Raw genomic sequence first — 21,894 nt, forward strand, 5'->3', positions numbered from 1 at the left:
AAATTGCAAATTTTATAATGAGATAAAAATGCGAAAATGTTAAAACAACCTTTTCCGTTCTTACTTCCCTGAAGTAGTGTGTAAGTCTAGGAACCGATGACCTCTGCACATTTGTCCCTTAGGAATTCACAAACATTTGAGCATTTGTAAACGATAATGTTCGTATCAAAATTTCTTCGGGTATTCCTGGAATTACGTTTGCATCTGTCTATTTTGTTCCGTTAAGACCGACGTGTTGAATTGTTTCAGCAAGGACCTCTTGGACCGTGTCACAAATCCGGTAACCTCGTATTTTATCCATTATATGACAGCACGGACTGCATCGAAGGACCTCCTGAAGTCAAGGAACACGGCACCAATCACAGCGCCGATGTCCACAGCGCTGTGGATCTCATGACGAACAGATCTGACGAAGTTTCACTACGTTTTTGTTTTCGGAATCCATGTCGTCTTTTATATAGCAAATTTTCTTCTTCAAAATTATTATAATGCGTAAGCATAAGACATATTCCGTAATACTACATCTGACTGGCGTCGGTGATATACGCCTATAATTATGTGCACCTTTTCTACAACCGTTACTGAAAACGGGAATGATGACAATAGAGAAACGGAGGTATTTGATTACGAATTGTAGTTGCGGCCTCCTAGCTTAACCAGATTCCATCTGTCTCCACACATGCACAGCGAGTGAGATACAGCAGTGGTAGAACATTGGATTCCATCTGTCGCAAAGGTACACACTGATTTAGATACTACAGAATTTGGATACTAGATCCACTTGTCTCCACACCTAAACACCAAGTCAGGATCCGCAGTGGTAGAACACCGGAGTCCATCTGTCTACGCACATACACGCCCAATGACGTACCACAGTGGCAGAGCACTGATTCCACCTGTGCCTACACCTTCACACCAAACGAAGTGCTCCGGCCGTAGAACACCATGCAAGATTTGATATGGAATAGGTGACATGGTCCTGCAGATACTTCCACGGGATAAGGAATAAATAAAGACCTTGTTGAACATCCCTGCCAAACGAAGGCGACAGACTAACACAACAAATATTTCTGTTGCTCTAGAGAAAGTTGCTAAGCACAGCCTGAATCACAGAATTGAGACAAGAATTGAAAAGACAAAAAACATTAAAGGATCAGAAGTAATATTGTTTCAGAAGTAAGACCCGCACTTTAGAAGCCTACCATGGGGCGAAACAAACGCAGGGAATAATATGGGTATAAAGCGTCAACTTAACAATATGATCTGTGAATTTTTATAGACATTTTATGCTGAATTTTATTGTCTCCATACGTAAAAGCCGTGTACCGTCGTCCTACATGATTTAGAGCTGTTGTCTTTGACATTTGCCTCAAGCACTTCAGTTCTGAATTTATCTGAGAATCGTAGATGTCGCCAGTTGTCAGTTGGTTAGAAACGACATTAAATGTAATTATTGACGAACGTGTAGCATCTACACGTCAGAAATTTTACAGTGACACTTACGTGTCAGTTACAGTGGAACTATGAACATGTTCATACGAAATATTAATTCTTTAAGTAAAAAGCTATCAAGATGATGAATGGAGTGACTCACCAATACAGATACGTGGACCTTCGCCAAAAGGCAGAAAGCTGAAAGGATGCCTGGATGCCTTCTGCTCCATAGAGAAGTGCTCCGGATCGAATTCCTCAGGGTTTCGATAGAACTTCTTGTCATGATGGAGTCCCAGGACAGGAACGATCACCTTAGTCCCTTTTTCCAAGACACAATCGTGTCCTGGCAGCTTATAATCCTTCTCGACCTCACGATTCAGAAATGGAGCGGCAGGGTGCATTCGAAGGGTTTCTGTAAAAAAAAGGGACATATCTCAACGTAGATATCTTAGTGAGTATTCTAAAGTGCTGCTCCACGTAAAGTCTTACTGCTCCACATATAAAAATATAGTAATCTCGATTGAGTAAGAGAAGATCTGTCATTCAGAAGTTCGTAAACTGTTTGGTTTATGACCAGCGTTCTTTTATAACCGGTGTTTGCTGCGCTATGAAGAGTAAAATAGGTAACAGCGTAGGAGGCTATGAGCGGAAGGGTTATGTGTTATTATTACAAGGATTGAAAATACGGCAACATCCACCGTCATCATACAGGTTTTCATGCCCATACAACAAGTCGACTATGAGGAAATTGGGATTATAAATGTCGATTTAAAGAAATTCATAAAATGTGAGGAAATGATGTGAATTTGATAGTCGTAGGTGACTGGAACATTATTACATGGAAGGGAATGAGAGGCAAGAGTACTGGAAAATAGAACACTCATTAGCAACACAACACATTCAAGTAAAGTCCATTAAGTTTGTGAGAGAAAATATAACTGGTTCTACTCGTGACATCCTTATACACACTTTATTATTATTCTTGTGTCAATTATATGATACGTTATAACAAAAAATTTATAAGTGAGATATTTTCATTCTGTATAATACAATGATGTGCCAAAGAAACTGGTATAGATACGTGTATTCAAATATAGAGATATGTAAACAGGCAGAATAAGCGACTGCGGCGGCAACGCCTATATAAGACAACAAGCGTCTGGTGCAGTTGTTAGATCGGTTACTGCTGCTACAATGTTAGGTTATCAAGATTTAAGTGAGTCTGAACTTAGTGTTATAGTCAACGCATGATCGATGGGACACAGTATCTCCGAGGTAGCGATGAAGCGGGGATTTTCCCGTTAGACTATTTCACGAGTCTACCGCGAATATCAGGAATCCGGTAAAACATCATATCTTCGACATCCTTGCGGCCGGAAAAGATCATGCACGAACGGCACCAATAACTTCAGAGAACCATTCAACGTGATAAAAGTGCAACCCTTCCGCAAATTGCTGCAGATTTAAATTGTGGACCATCAACAAGTGCCAAAGTGCGAACGTCATCTATATCGGAACCGAAGGCTCACTAGTGTACTCTAGAGGACTGCACGACACAAATCTTTACGCTGTTGATGACTAGAAACATGTTTCCTGGTCGGACAAGTCTCGTTTCAAATTATATTGAGGGATGGACGTATACGGGTATGGTGACAATCTCATCAAACCATCGACCCTGCAAGACAGATGGGGACTTTTCAACCTGTTGGAGGCCCTGTAACGGTATATGGGACGTGTGCAGGTAGAGTGATAGGGACCCATGATACGTCTAAATACGACTTTAACAGGTGGCACGTACGTAAGCATGTTGTCTGATCACCTGCATCCATTCATGTCCACTGTGCGCCCCGACGGACCTGGAAAATTTCCATGAGGACAACGCGACATCCCACACGTCCAGAATTGCTATCGAGTGGCTTCAGGAACACTATTATGCATTTAAACGCTTCCGCTGGCTGCCAAACTTCCTAGGCATTGAGCATGTCTGCAGTGCTTTGCAACGTGCTGTTCAGAATGTATCTCCACTCCCTCGTACTCTTACGGATCTATGGACAGATCTGCAGTATTCATGGTATCAGTTCCCTCCAGCTCTACTTCACATAACAGTCGAGTCCATACCACATGATGCAGCGGCACTTCTGCGTGCTCGCGGGGGCCCTACACAAAATTAGACAGGTGTACCAGTTTCTTTGGCTCCTCATAGTAACATAAACAACGGTATTCCAACCATACACAATAACTGTTGGCTGGTCGTGGATGATTAATAACAAACAAGAGTAAAATTACGTAATAGAACTGCTTGGATTTTTCAGAAAATCTTCAGGTGTGTGTGTGTGTGTGTGTGTGTGTGTGTGTGTGTGTGTGTGTGTGTGTATGTGTATAGAGTACATAAATGACAGAGTAAAGAATCTGGTAATGATAGTTAGGGGTCGAGCGATAGTCCTCTTGGACATAAGAGGGTAATTCTCGTTTCGCAACAATTCCAACGAACGTGACGTCATTTTGACGCCACGTGCAATATTGACGACGGCGTGATCGGCTATCGACTTTGTGACAAGGAAGAATATAACTATTATTCCTCCTCGATTAAGTCGAAGTAATTTAAGAACTCGTCTTAGGTTCTTGCATAAGCACACACTCGGAAGTCGCTATATATTCGGAAATAAAGAGACAAATGTTTGTGAGAAGAAGAATACAAATTTTATAGCAACTCATTTTATTCGCAGCATTTAAAGCTGCACCTTTATGTTCCAGCCGAACCACGTACTTGGAAATCATCATATATTCGCAGATAGATGTTAGTGAAAAGGGAGAATATGAATTTTATTGGTGCCCACTTCAGTGTCAGCAATTAAAGGTGCACCCTTAGGTTCCTGTCCAACCGCACCCTCGGAAAACGCCACACATTCGTAGATGAACAGCGAAATATTTCTGACGAAGAAGAATACGAATGTTAATGCTCCTCGTTTCACTCGCATCAATTTAAAATGTCCTCGTAGGTTTCTCCCTAACGACACACTCGAAAGGCGGCACATATTCGAAAATAAAGAGACAAGTATTTGTGATAATGGAGAATATGAATTTTATTGTTGCTCGTTTAAATCGCAGCAATTTAAGCCATACTCTTAGATTCCTGCCTAACCGTATACTCGGAAATCGCTAAATATTTATTTCACCCTTCATTCTCGGATCGGACTGAACGTAAATAACATCCAATATTTGCAGAACGTGTTTGTATTACGTTCACAAGAAAGTAACAGAACGTGTTGACGACGGTAACATGGAAAAAGAAATTACATATAACGAAATGTGAACCACCAACTTTCGACTCCAGAAACAACAACATTATTCATTAAGCAGCTAACCATGTGATGTTTGGCTCAGGTCTTTGTAACGATATTCCATCTTGAATTATTGACGATAGTAACTCACTCCTCAGGGAGCATTGTATTGCATGGAACTGGGGACCTAGAAACGACGGAGAGGCTTCGTCCCCACTGCAGCACAAGCCCACAACAGGCTACGGCAGTCCACTCACCGCACCGCCGCCCCACACTGACCTCTAGGTTATTGCACGTTTCGGCCCCAGTGGACCCCTACCCCCCCCCCCCCCCCCCCAACCCCCGTCCCCCTTCCGGGAGCGTCTCACAACAGAGACGAGCGTAACCCCAGTGATTGCGTGGTAGAGTAATTATGGTGTACGCGTACGTGGAGAACTTGTTTGCGCAGCAATCGCCGACATAGGGTAACTGAGGCGGAATAAGGGGAACCAGCACGCATTCACCGAGGAAGATGGAAAACCGTTTTAAAAACCATCCACAGACTTTGCTAGCACACCGGGTGTCTACACTAATCTGCCGGGGGGATTCGTGCCGTGCACCGGCACGCCTTCCCGGCTGGTGAGCCGTACTTAAGACCTCACGGCTAACCGGGCAGGCCTAAGGGAGCATTCTTATATGAAGGCATTAATCGGTGATAAATCCTTATTAACGCAGTAATTGTAGTAAATCATTCCAAGAATGTTGTGTTTTTGTGAATCTCCGGTACGCGCGCATGAAATTTTGTGATAGGACCGTATTGACTGCTAACGAAAGTTGATAGTCGACATGCACTCATCGATATTTTGTGCGACGTGAAAATGAAGTCACGTTTGATAGAATTGTGTGACGAACATTACCCGTCATGTAGGTACACAGACATTGCTACTGAATGCAGCGTAGCAAGGAAGGATTCGTGGATTGTCGGCTTTGTTCATTTAGTGGGGCATTTGTGACTTTAACCCAGGTACTACTTTACATTGGTGCTGTAGATTGCTTTGATACGCATTGTTGCGTGTATCATTAAATAACTAAACGGCGGATGATGGTGTAATAAGTGAACAACTACGTTGTTGATCGTTTGTTTGGTAATTCGCGTTCTCTGCCGTTAATGGCTCTTAGTATGTAAGATCACATTTCAATTACTAAAGTATGTTAAAAAATCATAATAATGCAACGTACCGTTCACAACCTTTTCCAAGTATGGCATCTGGGTCATTATATCTTCATATGTCACATCGCCGTTGTTCTTTTCCAGTATGTCGTCAATTTCTTCTTGCAGTTTCTTCTGTATATTCGGGTGTCTAGCGAGCTCGTACAGGCAGAAGCTTATGGTAGTGGAGGAAGTTTCGAAGCCAGCGAGAAAGAACTCCCACGACTGTGCTGCCACCTCGCTGATCGTCAGGGCCTTACTTTTTTCTGTCAAATACAAAATGTCTTTGCAGGCAGTCACTTACGTTACACAACAAATAAGTTTAATGAAGCATACTCTTACAGTGATTCATGGAATGATTGACTTTGAAGCTTACTCACTAGTTATTGTCGATGAACATTATGTAGGACTGAAATACCAACGATAATTGCAGAAAAAGTAGTTCTGACACATTCTATTCCTAAACGCACAATATAAAGGAAATAGTGCACAAACTTAAAGAAGATACGTTCTTATATGTACATGATGTTTAAAATGGAGTGTTCTACATTTTCACAGGAAGCAGTGGTGGTCAAAACTAGAAAAACGAAATATAAACAAATGTCCGGAAACAAATAATCGTGTCGAGAATGACGTTCATTACTAATTTCCTATTGTTTCTGTATTTGATGATGACAATGATGTTTGGTTTGTGGGGCAGTCAATTGCGTGGTCATCTGCGCCGCTACAAGGCCCCAATTATTTCACGGTCCAATTTTTTACACAGTCAAATCTAACCACTATCACGAAAGATGATGACGGTGAAATGATGAGAACAACACAAACCGCCAGTCCCCAGGTAGAGAAAAATTCCCAAGCTGGCCGGTAATCGAACCCGGGACCCCGTTAGCTAGAGGTAGCAACGCTAGCCACTTGACCACGAGCTGCCGACTTCTGTACTTCATCATACGATAGCAATGTCCGTCACAGCCAGTATCCAGTTCTGAAACTGTGTAAGCGTTATCATGATAAACGCCAGAGAGAAAGTGCAAATCCATGAGGTGTCAAGGGTACGTGGCACCAGGTTCGCTTTAATAGCTATGTGTGGGGCATGAACGGAGGGTGACAGAGTCATGGAATCACGAAGTTTAATAGAGAAATGAGCAGGGGCTGCTTCTCACCAACTTATTCACTAAAAACAATCCGCGTTACTGTATATCGTTATCTTTGCAGGAACTTAACGGGTGTGATTTCCACACGATGTGGCACCGCCTCATTTTATACACCTCACATGACAGTACCTACCAATATCGATTAGTGAACGGTGAAACGGTCGAGGATGTGCGTTTCGCCACTTACCTGGTCTCAATCTCTTGGATTTTTCTTTTTGGGGACATTTTGTGTACTTCATAACCATCGACAACGTAAAGACCTTACGTAAGCGTCTTTCTCAAGCATGTGACTAACTCTGAGGCAGATATGTGTGCTAGCACGAGTTCGTGATTCTTTGTGAAAGAGGTCTGAAGGATGAGGTGTTAATGATGGGCACTTTGGCATCTCCTGTAGTTTCAACGGACAGATGGTTACTTCAGGAAAGAATGATCTGTACATCAAGAACTTTTTATTAGAAGTTGTATGTGAATAAGACTTTTCTATGGTTTTGGCCAGTACGATCTCCTGGAACAATATGGGACATTTTTAAAACCACTTATATAAGATATGCTTAATCACTTCTGTTCGGTCCTGTTGTAAGTAGGCTGTTTAGTTTTTTTTATTGGTAACGCCGCCGCCACGTAGCGCTCTGTATAAAAATCACTGGCTGTGTTGTGTGCAGTCTGTGGCTGGTTTGCATTGTTGTCCGCCATTGTAGTGTTGGGCAGCGGCAGCTGGATGCTAACAGCGCGTAGCGTTCGCAGTTGGAGGTGAGCCGCCAGCAGTGGTGGGCGTGGGTAGAGAGATGACGGAGTTTTGAAATTTGTAGGAATTGGTGTCAGGAACTGATTTATATATTATGAATATTAAGGTAAATACATTGTCTGTTCTGTATTAAAATCTTTCATTTGCTAACTATGCCTGTCAGTAGTTAGTGCCTTCAGTAGTTTGAATATTTTATTTAGCTGGCAGTAGTGGTGCTCGCTGTATTGCAGTAGCTTGAGTAACGAAGATTTTTGTGAGGTAAGTGATTTGTGAAACGTATAGGTTAATGTTAGTCAGGGCCATTCTTTCGTAGGGATTTTTGAAAGTCAGATTGCGTTGCGCTAAAAACTATTGTGTGTCAGTTTAAGCACAGTCGTGTACAAATTTTTCTAAGGGGACGTTTCACTGTGTCTCTAACAGATTTCAGTGGAAAATTTCAAAAGCACTAACGGTCTCTAATGGAAAGCTACACAATGCATCTTTAAGTTCAATACACATCTTTACTAATGGAGTGGCATGAAGAAATCAATTTCTTATTCTGTTCTAATGAACCACGTACAATACCTCGTTAATTTTATGGTCAGGTTATTCTACTGCTTACTCAACCAGTATAGATTCACTCCCAACGTTGTTAATAGAAACACTAAACTGTACACCATATTAACTCATTTACGTCATTTTCACTAACGTGTTTATATCAAAATAACTGATACACAAGTCGCTTAAGTACTTTCAACTAAGCTGACTTGCACCAGATACCATCTAAAGTAGTGATAATAATTCCAATGTGCCCAGAGCATGCCTCCATCTCCTGGCATTCATACTGAGGGGCTGGAAGTGGATGACCTTTACGGTAAGTGGTGGAACTTGGTTTTTAGGAAGTCAGTAGTTCACCATCATGATTGAGCTTGCAGAGGAGCGGCAGGTAGATATCTAATTGTTTTCCGCCGTATCATCATAAAAAGCGTTATTAAATATTCGCTTGATTAGACAAAAGAGGAAAGAAAAGCAGTCGATCACAAACTCCGTCGTTTTATTACAGCAGATCTAGATTTTAACTACTACACAACCATCTTCAGTACGTATAACAAAATGTAGCATTGGTGCAAAGTGTCGCACACTAAACAATATTGGTCGTGTAGAGCTTGCAGGGGTCTAGCATGAACTCACGTGCTGTCGTTTTATCCAGCGTGTATGTCATACTATCAATGCACAGAGTGTGATCATACAGAGTCCAATCTGATTCATTTGATTTGCTTAGGAAACTACAACGAAGGAGCTAAGGCCCTCAAGGCATAAGCTGTACTTGGTGGCCAAGGAATTGCTGAGACAGGTAAGCTTGGAGGAGCGAGGCCCAGGCAGTAAAGTGATGGTGTCTGCGAGTTGACAAGGGCGCTAACGCAAGGCACATACACTGGCCTGTGTCAGTGTTCACATAGACTACACTCTGATTCACGAATGATGGGTCCAGAATAGGTCCATTCACGGACGAGGGATGTAGTAGTGTCAGTTTTAAGCGACAGTTGGGGTACAAGAACGTCGTTTCTTTCTGTTCGAAGAAAGTGTACACCTTAAAAATTATGTCTCTTGCTTGCTTATTTAGAATTCAACACTTAGCACCACCATCAGCCATTATAACTCGTAAAAAATGGAATAAAATTTCTCTAAATAACTTTCAACGATCACGTTTAATGCTTGTGCTGGCTACTATGTTCACAACAGACCACTCAGAGCCTTACTGAAAGCTCACTGGCTGTCGGAGAAGGTGTGACGCATGGTGTGCAAAGCGAGGCTAAACTCGACAGCCATCATTAGTGACTCCAACGTCAGCCACGCACCTCTGGGTGAGCGCACTCGAGCCACAGAATCAATACGCGGACCCAGAGTGGCTGGAGACTTGTGATGGCAACAGTGCCTGCAACTGCTAGTCGAGGAGGACAGCAATAGAGTTTGTCTGAAAGTGGCTGAGTGGGTGTAGGGTCCTGGGTTCGAACCGTAACCCGGAGGGTGGGAGGCTGGTCACTAAGTCAGAAGTATGAGAGCTAGCATGGATGGTAGGCCTGTGACTAGAAGGGCCAAGGTTAAGTGGTGGCAGCATGTAATTTTTTGTAGACTTTTAGACTGGCATAGACCTCCTCTCGAAACTGATGGTTGACAGACTGCAGGCAGGCATCCGTCTAGAGATGAGTAGTATTTATATGAGCTTGACTCATCCATTGTTTCGTGATCTGCCACAATCACCATCGCTGCAGTGGCTCTGCCTTTCTCCTGTTCCAAACATAATTACTGCTGGGATATGATATGTAGTAACTTCCCTGAAAGTGTGGAGACAGTACTGTCAAATCAGCGGGTTGCTCTTGGTCTAACCATGCCTGACTGTCTCCTGTCTCACCTGCTTTCACATGCCTCTTGCATTAACGGCGTCTTTACTTTATTCAGGATTGCCAAGTAAAATAGTCACTGTTTGACATGCTTCTCCCCTGCAGGCGATCTGCCCTACCAGATCACAGTTCATTATACAGTAGGTCTGCAAAGACTTGATATGCATCTTACAGGTTGGTGATTATGTATAGTACATTCCGTTTTTCCTTTACTATAGCTCAGCTGAACTAGGGACATTGTTGGCTGTATTTTTCTCTTTATCTAAATGATGTTCTCTATGACTAGCCCACTAATTATCACTCGTTTTCACAGTGACCATGACTCCATTGAATCCTTTCAAACTGGTAAAGGAACGTTATCACGTTCTCCCTTGACAAATTTCGTAGCAATTATTTAACAGCAAATGGTACCATTCAGTTAAATATTCATACTTGGAAATTTTCTTTGCTTATCATATGGGTTTTCAACTAATCCTTAGTTACTAATCATTATTTGTTACAGGTAACCCAGTCTACTATCAGTTGATGTACTGGTTCCCATTGTCACAACATGATAATATACAAACAGAGTTTGTTCATTAGTCCCAACTCAGTTGATACTTCCTTCCAAACCTTCAAATGGCCATTTGGGTACTGCTCCAAAGGCAGCAGTGTACGGCTTAGCTGCGCATGTACTCCATGGTGCATAACATCATGTACCCCCATCACCTCCACTGGGGCATCCTCTGTGCTTTCAGCTAGTGACTGCAGGAACCTCGCTACAGAGACTCCTATGTCCAGCAAATCCAATCAGGCCTGTATAATGCTCAGAAGTTGGCTCATTATCCCATTAGCCGTTTCCCCAAACCTCGGTTTCTCCGCCATTAGTCCCACAACGTACATATGTTACTCTGTGTGCGTTGTTACAGGTTTACTAATTGGATAATGCGATGTTCTATTCCAATTTTGCTACTCTCTGCCACTTCTCTTAGTCGATCCAGAGTATTATGAAGCTCTAAAATGTCGTCGACAGCTGTGGTCCCTAATATCATCTCCAGCAGCCTCCCTCCTGCATCTAACTACCCACTATTATGTCTCTGCAACGTGTGTGGTATCAAATATATCGCTTGGCGAAATTTCTCACGCAACCGTCCGTAACAAATACATAACCCTTGGTATTACTCTCACACTTCTTCTGGCACTCCCTTTGTCCCTCTTTCAAGGTGCCACTCTGAGAATCCTTCCTGTAGCCTTCACACCTCGTTTCTCACATGTGAGGCAATATATACCAACCATAATGTTTATCGATGATGGTTGGGAATTCATTCCTCACTTTACACGCACTGTGTGTCGGCCTTAACGTCTATCGGTTACTAGCGAGAATAGCATCCTCCTGTCTGGATAACAGCACGCTTCCGTTCAATTATTAATCCTGCAACTTTGCTTACTGCTTCGTCTCTGAAGGTTTACAGTGTTGCCAGGACTATAACGTCCTTCATGGTCATCTTTGATGTTGCCGCAACCCAGGTAAAAGAAGCTGCAATCCTACCTCCCCCCAACCCCTTTTCGAAAGACTCAACGTCGATAGATTGCTTCCATAGACAAAAAATCATAATTGTATGTCATCATACTTCCGTTGTACTCGATAAATCATTACAGTCCATCTCAATACAAACCAGACATGGATAACCCTTAAAATTTCTTAACTAAAAAAACAATCCACTAAACACAAATCACGCATATGAGATACAATCACTGACAATCATTCCCATCAATGTAACAATAAACATCCAAGACTAGCATTAAAAGTAATTTTTTTCATACAGATGTGCTGAAATAAGATCCCCCTACGTACTTCAGCAAACCTTACACATATGGTATTTCGTGTATGGCTTTCTCCCCACTCTTCCTCTTGCTGCTCGCCTTAGGTGCCAACATCTGTGACAAAGAGTCCAGAGCGTGCTGAAAACGTCGAAGGTGCCCCACATGGACAACAGTTGTCTGTGCAAGCAAATGCAATTTCACATTCACTGCTGATGCCATCTTAGTCACTTGGTATGGTCCCTAGCACCGTGATAATTTCTTCTTGTTATAATTTGGGATATATGAACTTGTTGACGTTACTCCAGCCCCATTCATACTCTAGTAATTTACCTATACGCTTCTCCATCCTGTCCCGATGTTCCAGGGCCTTGATATTTGCCTTTTGCGCACGTTTCCAAATATCCCTCAACGTCGTTGCAAATTTCCGTACTGCTCTTCCACTCCTCCTACATTTTGATTTGACTACATCAAATGGTAAACGCACATTCCTGCTATACACCACCTCATCCAGCGAAAGGCTAGTGTCAAGATCCGTTTTCGAATTGTATCACAGTCATTATGGTGGCAATTGAAGTAATGGCTCAAAATCTTACGAGTAGTTCTATGAATGTGCTGCTTCCTCCCATTACCATGTGGATGTAATGGGCTAGTCCTGAGTTCATAAACCCACAACACGAGGCACAACTGCTACACCAGATCTCACATGAAGTTGGTACTCTGGTCCATGATTGTCGTCTCAAGTATAACAAACTTCAGCAATCCACATCACCGTTGCCCCCATACTTCAAATGGCGATCATCACAAAATTTCATGGGGAATGATCAATGATAGTCAGAACATGGTGGTTTGATACTGGCGTCTGACTAAAAGGTCTAACAACGTTGAAATGTGGTTAGGGAATTTCCTAAACCAAAAAGAATTCGCTGACACTAGTAATGATCCTAAAGGACTGTAAGCGCTGTATTTGTTCGGTCCTCTGGTACTGCTACCAACTGATGATAACCACTCTTTAGAACTATTGTAGAAAAGTACTTACAATACTCTAAGCTACCAGACTTTTCGTAATTTTACCTATCGGTACTACTTGAGTTATGATAATCCCGACAGAATCTACGCTTCTTCATTCTGTTTGATTAATTCCTAGTTATGAAGTTGACTGGTGCTCCCCGGCTGCCAGTACTTTTCTTTCTTATGTCATTGTTTAGTTGTTGATTAATAAAATTTTCCATAATCAGTTGTAACTGATGGGACATCATATACAGTTTCCAGTACGCAGGTTCTTTACTCCAGTCGGAATCCTGTGCCATGTTAAGGGCGTTTGCGAGGAACGGGCCATGAGGGCTAAACAGGTCCTCAAATGCTAACAATTCCTCCGTACCTACCCTCTCTGCACTCTTCATATGCTCTGTGTTTGCATGTAACGTCTTGTTTGTGGCTATGGTCCACACTTGACCAGTCTAGATCGTCTTTGTCTATCACATCTAAATTAGTAACTAACAACCCTTTGTCTAAACTTAATTCATTGTTACTGAAACTATCCACAACTCTACACTATTTATTTCCTGTATATATACAATATTTCAACGTATAGTACATCACAAAGCAACCAACACATCATTATCATTATTCTCTGGAGGCTATACCACACACTTGTTAATAACGACTTTCGATCCCAGTGCCTTACAGAGAATTGAACCTTAATGATGTTGCCTACATATTAATTGGTTTGATCGTTATGACAGACGAAACTTGTGATAGTACATTATTGATGACAGTTTCCTCCAGCTGGAATAATGTCCCTGTGAATTCCACCACGCATTGCATAAAGTCAATTTTAGCATGGTGTTTACATAGGATTGTGCAACACCCGTCACCTACATGGGGCACAACCTCCCCACTCTCCTGGAACTACTCGCCCCAAACCTGAAACCCCTTCAGTGCTCACTGTAGCGACTCCACACCACTACACTCTACTGCATGTAACATATAAAGTGGAACGTTTAGCTGCATCCTAGAGTCCTTTTCTACCAGTTACATCTAGTAAGCAATATTTAACCTCTGTTAGGGTTTGGAGATTCCAATGGTGCTTAATGATGAATTATTCTGCCCTTACTCACTTCGTCTTTCGTTCCTAAAACCATGCTTATGGTGTCAAATTATGCCACATTTCATACATTGAGCTTGATGACGCTCCTATTGGATGTGCCCAAACACAGATATCTACAAAATTTTGTGTCAGTGAAGAAAACATCATTCTTATACATAACAAATGCTTTGCTTCCCCATCAAACCCAATTTGGCCCTCTGTAATAAGTCCGTCCAAAACTCCAGTCCCTTGGCTGCCATTATGTCATCTACAAACGGCGACACATCTTTAAACTTTCCTGAAAAGAGGGGAAACTAATCTGGCATAAATTGAATCTAATCAAGGAGCAGTCAAACTGGACAAGGCCAAATATTGTCTCATAGGCTCTAGCCACCTATACGTCTCTCAATTACTTGTCTTTAATTATGCTACTTGATTCGACAAGAGACACCCTGTCTGTCTGGCTCTAGCGTTTTCGAACTCCAAACCACCAAACCACAACGAAAGAAAGGAAAGAAAAAGAAAATAATAAGAAATAACAAAAAAACACACACACAGAGAGGTAGCTGCGCTAATTATTAATTTTACAGCTAGTGATAAGCCACCATGACTCAGTACATTGTTTAGTAAAATGTCCTTAGTGAGGATACATGTGACATCTTACAGGTGTGCTGTGGTATAACAGACTGAAATATGTGCGCCTCGCTTTTCACATTCCGGTGTAATGTTCCCTACAATTTGTGACAAGTTGGCCAGTTCTTCCAGCTTCAAAAATTCCACCTTCAAGTTTCTGTGACAGTCTCGTTTCTTAACCATTCCTCATAAACACAAAACAAGAGACAGAAAGAACTCAGTCATATCACTCTTCATTGTAATTGACACAGTTTCCTGGCGTTAAAGACATGGTCCTGGATCTCACTGCAGATGTCAGTAACCATATCACTAACCATTTGCAGACGGCGAGAGTGGTTGATCTGTATGGTGGGCAGTGGAACTAGGTTACGCATGGCCAGGAAGTCAGTCGTTCCCTACTGTGGGCGTGGTTGCAGTATAGTGCCTAGTGGATGTCTGGTTATTGTCTGATATATTGTCATGAAAGTAGCATTATCATTCCCTTTACTGCATAGCAAATTGCAACATTCGTGACAGTGCTCAGCGGAACCTACACCCCCAAGCCGTACGTGGCTGGCAAGGAGGTGCTGAGGTAGGCAAGCGACTTGTTGTCACTGACCAGTTGCAGTATCGCCAACACAGCAAAGGAGTTATCTAGCCAACAAGGTATCGACACAAACTTGGGGTAGGGCAAGCCGGAGCACATGGAATCATGCCACAGACGGTGAGTTAACGAGCACTGAGCTCTCATTTAAATATATGGCAGAAAGAGTCAGCCGACAGGAATTGTGAAACGAAGCGTGTCGTTCACGACCGCGTGGCACAAAGGGCGCAGATTCACCACGAGACGGGGAAACTCACATCCGTCTGTTGTCTATTGAGGCCTAAGCGCTGTAGTGTGCGAGCGAGACAGGCGAGAACATACGTTGCAGGGAAACCCAGAAGAAGGCTGCTGCGGCCAAGGAGTAGTAGCACTGGTAAGTATGGCAGACCTAAGATCGTCCATGAAGGGAAACATTTATGAAAAATATTTATTTCTGTAGTAATGCAGGCAATCAAGTCACAGTAGTTTTAATCTGCTATCCTCCATGAAATTTCATGGTGATCCTAATAAAACTTGAATAGTGATCATATTTATAATAGTTTAGTATTTACTGTTAAAGTGAAATTAACAAGTTTTGTAACAAAGCTGTGAATGCTAAAATCTGAACACTTTGGTCGATCTTAACGTTCGACATTTCATACAGAAGTGCATATTTAAAATGACAAACGTTGTAAATACCAACTATGTAACTTTATTTGTTTAAAAGATATAGTAAATTTAAATTATCAGTATTTTCAGTTATGCATCAGATCATCATTTCCTCCACACAAAACCCATTATACGATGACGGCATGACACGTTATTGAATCATTAGGTAACTGAATATTTGTTGTAAGGTTTAGTGCATAATAGTTACTTTTGTTCTTTGTTTATCAGAAAGCATATTGGGGCAAGGCTACTGGCCGTGACATTCAAAAAGTTAAGAAGGAAATTGTATTGGTTTTATGTAAAAGAATTTAACGTTTATTATGTAATGGATATTATTGTTACTTTATTTAGAATGTGAAAGTGGTCAATCTTTGATTATTTAAATATGTTAAAATGAACCATGGACCATGGACCATGGACCATGAACCATGGACCTTGCCGTTGGTGGGGAGGCTTGCGTGCCTCAACGATATAGATAGCCGTACCGTAGGTGCAACAACAGTGGAGGGGTATCTGTTGAGAGGCCAGACAAATGTTTGTTTCCTGAAGAGGGGAGCAGCCTTTCAGTACTTGCAGGGGCAACAGTCTGGATGATTGACTGATCTGGCCTCGTAACATTAACAAAAATGGCCTTGCTGTTCTGGCACTGCGAACTGCTGAAAGCAAGGGGAAACTACAGCCGTAATTTTTCCCGCGGGCATGAAGCTTTACTGTATGATTAAATGATGATGGCGTCCTCTTGGGTAAAATATTCCGGAGGTAAAGTAGTCCCCCATTCGGATCTCCGGGCGGGGACTACTCAAGAGGACGTCGTTATCAGGAGAAAACTGGCGTTCTACATATCGGAGCGTGGAATGTCAGATCCCTTAATAAGGGCAGGTAGGTTAGAAAATTTAAAAAGGGAAATGGATAGGTTGAAGTTAGATATAGTGGGAATTAGTGAGGTTCGGTGGCAGGAGGAACAGGACTTCTGGTCAGGTGAGTACAAGGTTATAAATACAAAATCAAATACGGGTAATGCAGGAGTAGGTTTAATAATGAACAAAAAAATAGGTGTTCGGGTAAGCTACTACAAACAGCATAGTGAACGCATTATTGTGGCCAAGATAGATACGAAGCCCACACCTACTACAGTAGTACAAGTTTATATGCCAACTAGCTCTGCAGATGTCAAAGAAATTGATGAAATGTATGATGAGATAAAAGAAATTCAGGCAGTGAAGGGAGAAGAAAATTTAATAGTCATGGGTGACTGGAATTCATCAGTAGGAAAAGGGAGAGAAGGAAACATAGTAGGTGAATATGGATTGGGGCTAAGAAATGAAAGAGGAAGCCGCCTGGTAGAATTTTGCGTAAAGCATAACTTAATCATAGCTAATACTTGGTTTAAGAATCATAAAAGGAGGCTGTATACATGGAAGAACCCTGGAGATACTGACAGGTTTGAGACAGATTATATAATGGTAAGACAGAGATTTAGGAACCAGGTTTAAAGTTGTAAGACATTTCCAGGTGCAGATGTGAACTCTGACCACAATCTATTGGTTATGAACTGTAGAATAAAACTGAAGAAACTGTAAAAAGGTGGGAATTTAAGGAGACCTGGATAAACTGAAAGAACCAGAGATTGTACAGAGTTTCAAGGAGAGCATAAGGGAACAATTGACAGGAATGGGGGAAAGAAATACAGTAGAAGAAGAATGGGTAGCTTTGAGGGATGAAATAGTGAAGGTAGCAGAGGATCAAAAAGGTAAAAAGACTAGGGCTAGTAGAAATCCTTGGGTAACAGAAGAAATATTGAATTTAATTGATGAAAGGAGAAAATATAAAAATGCAATAAATGAAGCAGGCAAAAAGGAATACAGACGTCTCAAAAATGAGATCGACAGGAAGTGCAAAATGGCTAAGCAGGGATGGCTAGAGGACAAATGTAAGGATGTAGAGGCTTATCTCACTAGGGGTAAGATAGATACTGTCATGATTAATAAAATTCTTTTCCGGGGTATTATGCCGTGGTCTGATAGATTTCGCATTATAAACCAACGTTTCGTCCCCATCTGCGGAGGACATCTTCAAGGGGGTTCGTGGCTTCTGTTAACTTCCGAAACCCACACTGTCTCACTACTGACTGCAGCAAATTTTTGTTTTCGCGTGCTCCCGCGCATAGGCGTGACGTCACATGTTTTGAATACGCGAGCGCAATTGGCCGTTGTCGGTTGCCGCCGTCCGCTGTTGCTATCATCCCATGGCGGAAGACTGGTACACATCTTCTTCAGCACCGGCATCCAGATGTCATTCAATTTCACGCCCTCCTCCTTCCTATTAAAATTCCTGGGGTGTTTCATAATCTCTATAGCCTCTCTGTAAAGCCTTTCATGATATCTGCTTGTGGCTGCCAGTACTTGAGTTCTATCAAAATAAATGTGGTGGTCTCCTGACTGCAAAGCGTGTTCCGCAACAGCTGATCTATCAATCTCTCCCCTTCTACAATTGCCCTTGTGCTCTTCTAGTCGTTTTTTGATCGTTCTTTTTGTGGTACCCACATATACCTCCCCACAACTACACGGGATCCTGTAAATTCGTGCTTTTTCCAGCGGTTTACGAGCATCCTTAGCCAATCTCAGGTGTTCTTGTATCTTCCGGGTAGGTTTGTAAATCACCGCGATATTCCGTTTTTTCAATATTTTCCCTATGCGGTCAGTGACGTCCTTAATAAAAGGCAGGAAAACTTTCGATTTTGCAAGCGCTTGTGCATTGCTATGATTTTCACGCTGCGGTCTTAACGCTCTTTTTATCTCAGCAGCCGAGTAACCATTCCTGAGTAATGCATCAGTGAGGTGTTCCAGTTCCGTATCCAGTAGCCCAGGTTCACAGATGTTCCTCGCTCTATCCGCCAACGTTTTTATTATGCCTCGCTTTTGTTGTGGGTGGTGGTTCGAATCCCGGTGTAGATAACGATCCATGTGCGTGGGTTTCCGGTAAACTATATGGCGTAAGCTACCATCCTGTTTCTTGTAAACTAGCACATCCAGAAAATTTAGTCTCCCTTCTGCCTCCTCCTCCATGGTAAACTGAATCTTCAGATTAATACCGTTTAGATGTTTGTGAAAACGGCCTAGTTCCTCTCTGCCATGCCTCCACAACACAAACGTATCATCTACGTAGCGGAACCAGATATTCGGTTTTTTGTTGGCAGTTTCTAGAGCCTGCGCCTCGAATTTTTCCATGAAAAAGTTAGCTATAACCGGGCTTAAGGGGCTCCCCATTGCCACGCCATCAGTCTGTTCGTAGAACTCATCGTTCCATTTGAAATATGTGGTCGTAAGGCAATATTTAAATAGTTCTGCAATGTCGGGAGGAAAAATTCTATTCAGTTGTGGCAACACCTCATTGAGAGGAACCATAGTAAATAGCGATGCCACATCGAAACTGACTAACATGTCCTCCGGCTGGACCACTGTGCCGCTTAATTTACTGATGAAATGTGCAGAATTCTTGATATAGGAGTCCGATCGTCCCACATGCGGCCGTAATAGCGTTGTCAAAAACTTGGCAATAGAATAGGTGGGCGAACCAATGGCACTCACTATAGGTCTCAGAGGAACAAGTTGTTTATGAACCTTCGGCAAGCCATAGAGTCTCGGTGGCAGCGCAACTGAATTGAACAGACTTTTCTGAACGTTCTGTTCTATAGAGGACTTCTTAATTAACCGCGTAACCGTTCTAAGAACTTTATCAGTCGGGTCTTTACTCAGCTTCTTGTAAGTCTGCGGATCTAGTAAGTCATTAATCTTGTGTGATAGTCAGTAACATTCAAAACCACCGTCGCATTTCCCTTGTCAGCGGGGACAATGATAATACTATCGTCCTCATTTAGGCGTTTTATTTCATTCCTCTCACACACGGTTAAATTACTTTTTGGAAGCTTTGCGCGAGCTAATACTCTCACAGTTTCTATGCGGATTTCTTCGGCTGTAATCGCGTCCACACTACGAATGCCTGCTTCTACACTGGCGATTATCTCCTCAGTGGGCACAACTCGCGGACTAATGGCAAAATTTCCACCCTTGGCAAGCACAGATCTCTCATTGTCAGATAACAAGTCTTCGGATAAATAGATAACAGTACGGGAAGCGTCTGACTGGCGGATCGTCTGATTAGGATGCAAATTATCAAATTTCTTCCTCTGTCTACTAGACGTTGTCAACATGTGGTTCCTAATCACGCCATGCAACAGTCTGTCAATTCTATCCCAGTCAACACTACACAATTTATTACTGATAGTAATATGGAGAGATATTAACTTACAGTTTGTGCTTGCCAAGTCCCGGCGGGTCTGTTGAATCCGCTCTCGTAGTAAAGCGTCTTCCGTCCGTTTGAAAATACGCTGCGCCTTGGCCGAGCTGCGTAGTCGCTTAATCCTCAAAAACTTTGGAATAACACCGACCGCTGTGCAACGAGACAGAAATGTGAGTGAACACAAAAGCTGCACTCTCTTCTTCTGGAGATTTTCCATGCGTCGCACATTCCTTGACATCTCCTCCCCGTAGAGGCGTCTAATTGTAAAATGTAAACTTTCAGGGCCGGAACTGTCATGATTAATAAAATTCTTTTCCGGGCTATTAAGGACGTCACTGACCGCATAGGGAAAATATTGAAAAAACGGAATATCGCGGTGATTTACAAGCCTACCCGGAAGATACAAGAACACCTGAGATTGGCTAAGGATGCTCGTAAACCGCTGGAAAAAGCAGGAATTTACAGGATCCCGTGTAGTTGTGGGGAGGTATATGTGGGTACCACAAAAAGAACGATCAAAAAACGACTAGAAGAGCACAAGGGCAATTGTAGAAGGGGAGAGATTGATAGATCAGCTGTTGCGGAACACGCTTTGCAGTCAGGAGACCACCACATTTATTTTGATAGAACTCAAGTACTGGCAGCCACAAGCGGATATCATGAAAGGCTTTACAGAGACTCTATAGAGATTATGAAACACCCCAGGAATTTTAATAGGAAGGAGGAGGGCGTGAAATTGAATGACATCTGGATGCCGGTGCTGAAGAAGATGTGTACCAGTCTTCCGCCATGGGATGATAGCAACAGCGGACGGCGGCAACCGACAACGGCCAATTGCGCTCGCGTATTCAAAACATGTGACGTCACGCCTATGCGCGGGAGCACTCGAAAACAAAAATTTGCTGCAGTCAGTAGTGAGACAGTGTGTGTTTCGGAAGTTAACAGAAGCCACGAACCCCCTTGAAGATGTCCTCCGCAGATGGGGACGAAACGTTGGTTTACAATGCGAAATCCATCAGATTACGGCATAATAGCCCGGAAAAGAATTTTATTAATCATGACAGTTCCGGCCGTGAAAGTTTACATTTTACAAGATAGATACTGCCTACAAGAAAAATAAAGAGACCTTTGGAGAAAGGAGAACCATTTGCATGAATATTAAGAGCTCAGATGGAAACTCAGTTCTAAGCAAAGAAGGGAAAGCAGAAAGGTGGAACGAGTATATAGAGGGCCTATACAAGGGCGATGTACTTGAGGACAGTATTATGGAAATGAAAGAGGATGTGGATGAAGATGAAATGGTAGATCCGATATCGTGTGAATAGTTTGACAGAGCACTGAAAGACCTGAGTCGAAACAAGGCCCCCGGAGTAGACAGTATTCCATTAGAATTACTGACAACCTTGGGAGAGCCTGTCCTGACAAAACCCTACCAGCTGGTGAGCAAGACGTATGAGACAGGCGAAATACCAATCCCAAAGAAAGCAGGTGTTAACAGATGTGAAAATTACCGAACTATCGGTGTAATAAGTCACAGCTGCAAAATATTAACGCGAATTATTTACAGACGAATGGAAAAACTGATAGAAGCCGACCTCGGGAAGATCAATTTGGATTCCGTAGAAATGTTCGAACAGGTGAGGCAATACTGACCCTACGAC

At 42.4% G+C, this 21,894-nt stretch overlaps 1 protein-coding gene across 1 annotated transcript in view; it reads right to left on the reverse strand.

Moving 5' to 3' along the window:
• Positions 1-21,894, reverse strand: part of LOC126271909 (cytochrome P450 6a2-like) — a 35,808-nt gene that overhangs the window by 6,696 nt on the left and 7,218 nt on the right. Inside the window, exons 2-3 of the mRNA XM_049974299.1 lie at positions 5,934-6,170; positions 1,595-1,846 (exon numbers count right to left, since the gene is read on the reverse strand). Coding sequence (XP_049830256.1) covers positions 1,595-1,846; positions 5,934-6,170 — 489 coding nt within the window. The remainder of the gene's footprint in view (positions 1-1,594; positions 1,847-5,933; positions 6,171-21,894) is intronic.

The sequence above is a fragment of the Schistocerca gregaria genome, chromosome 5 (assembly GCF_023897955.1).
Source record: "Schistocerca gregaria isolate iqSchGreg1 chromosome 5, iqSchGreg1.2, whole genome shotgun sequence".
Classification (NCBI taxonomy): Eukaryota; Metazoa; Arthropoda; class Insecta; order Orthoptera; family Acrididae; genus Schistocerca; species Schistocerca gregaria.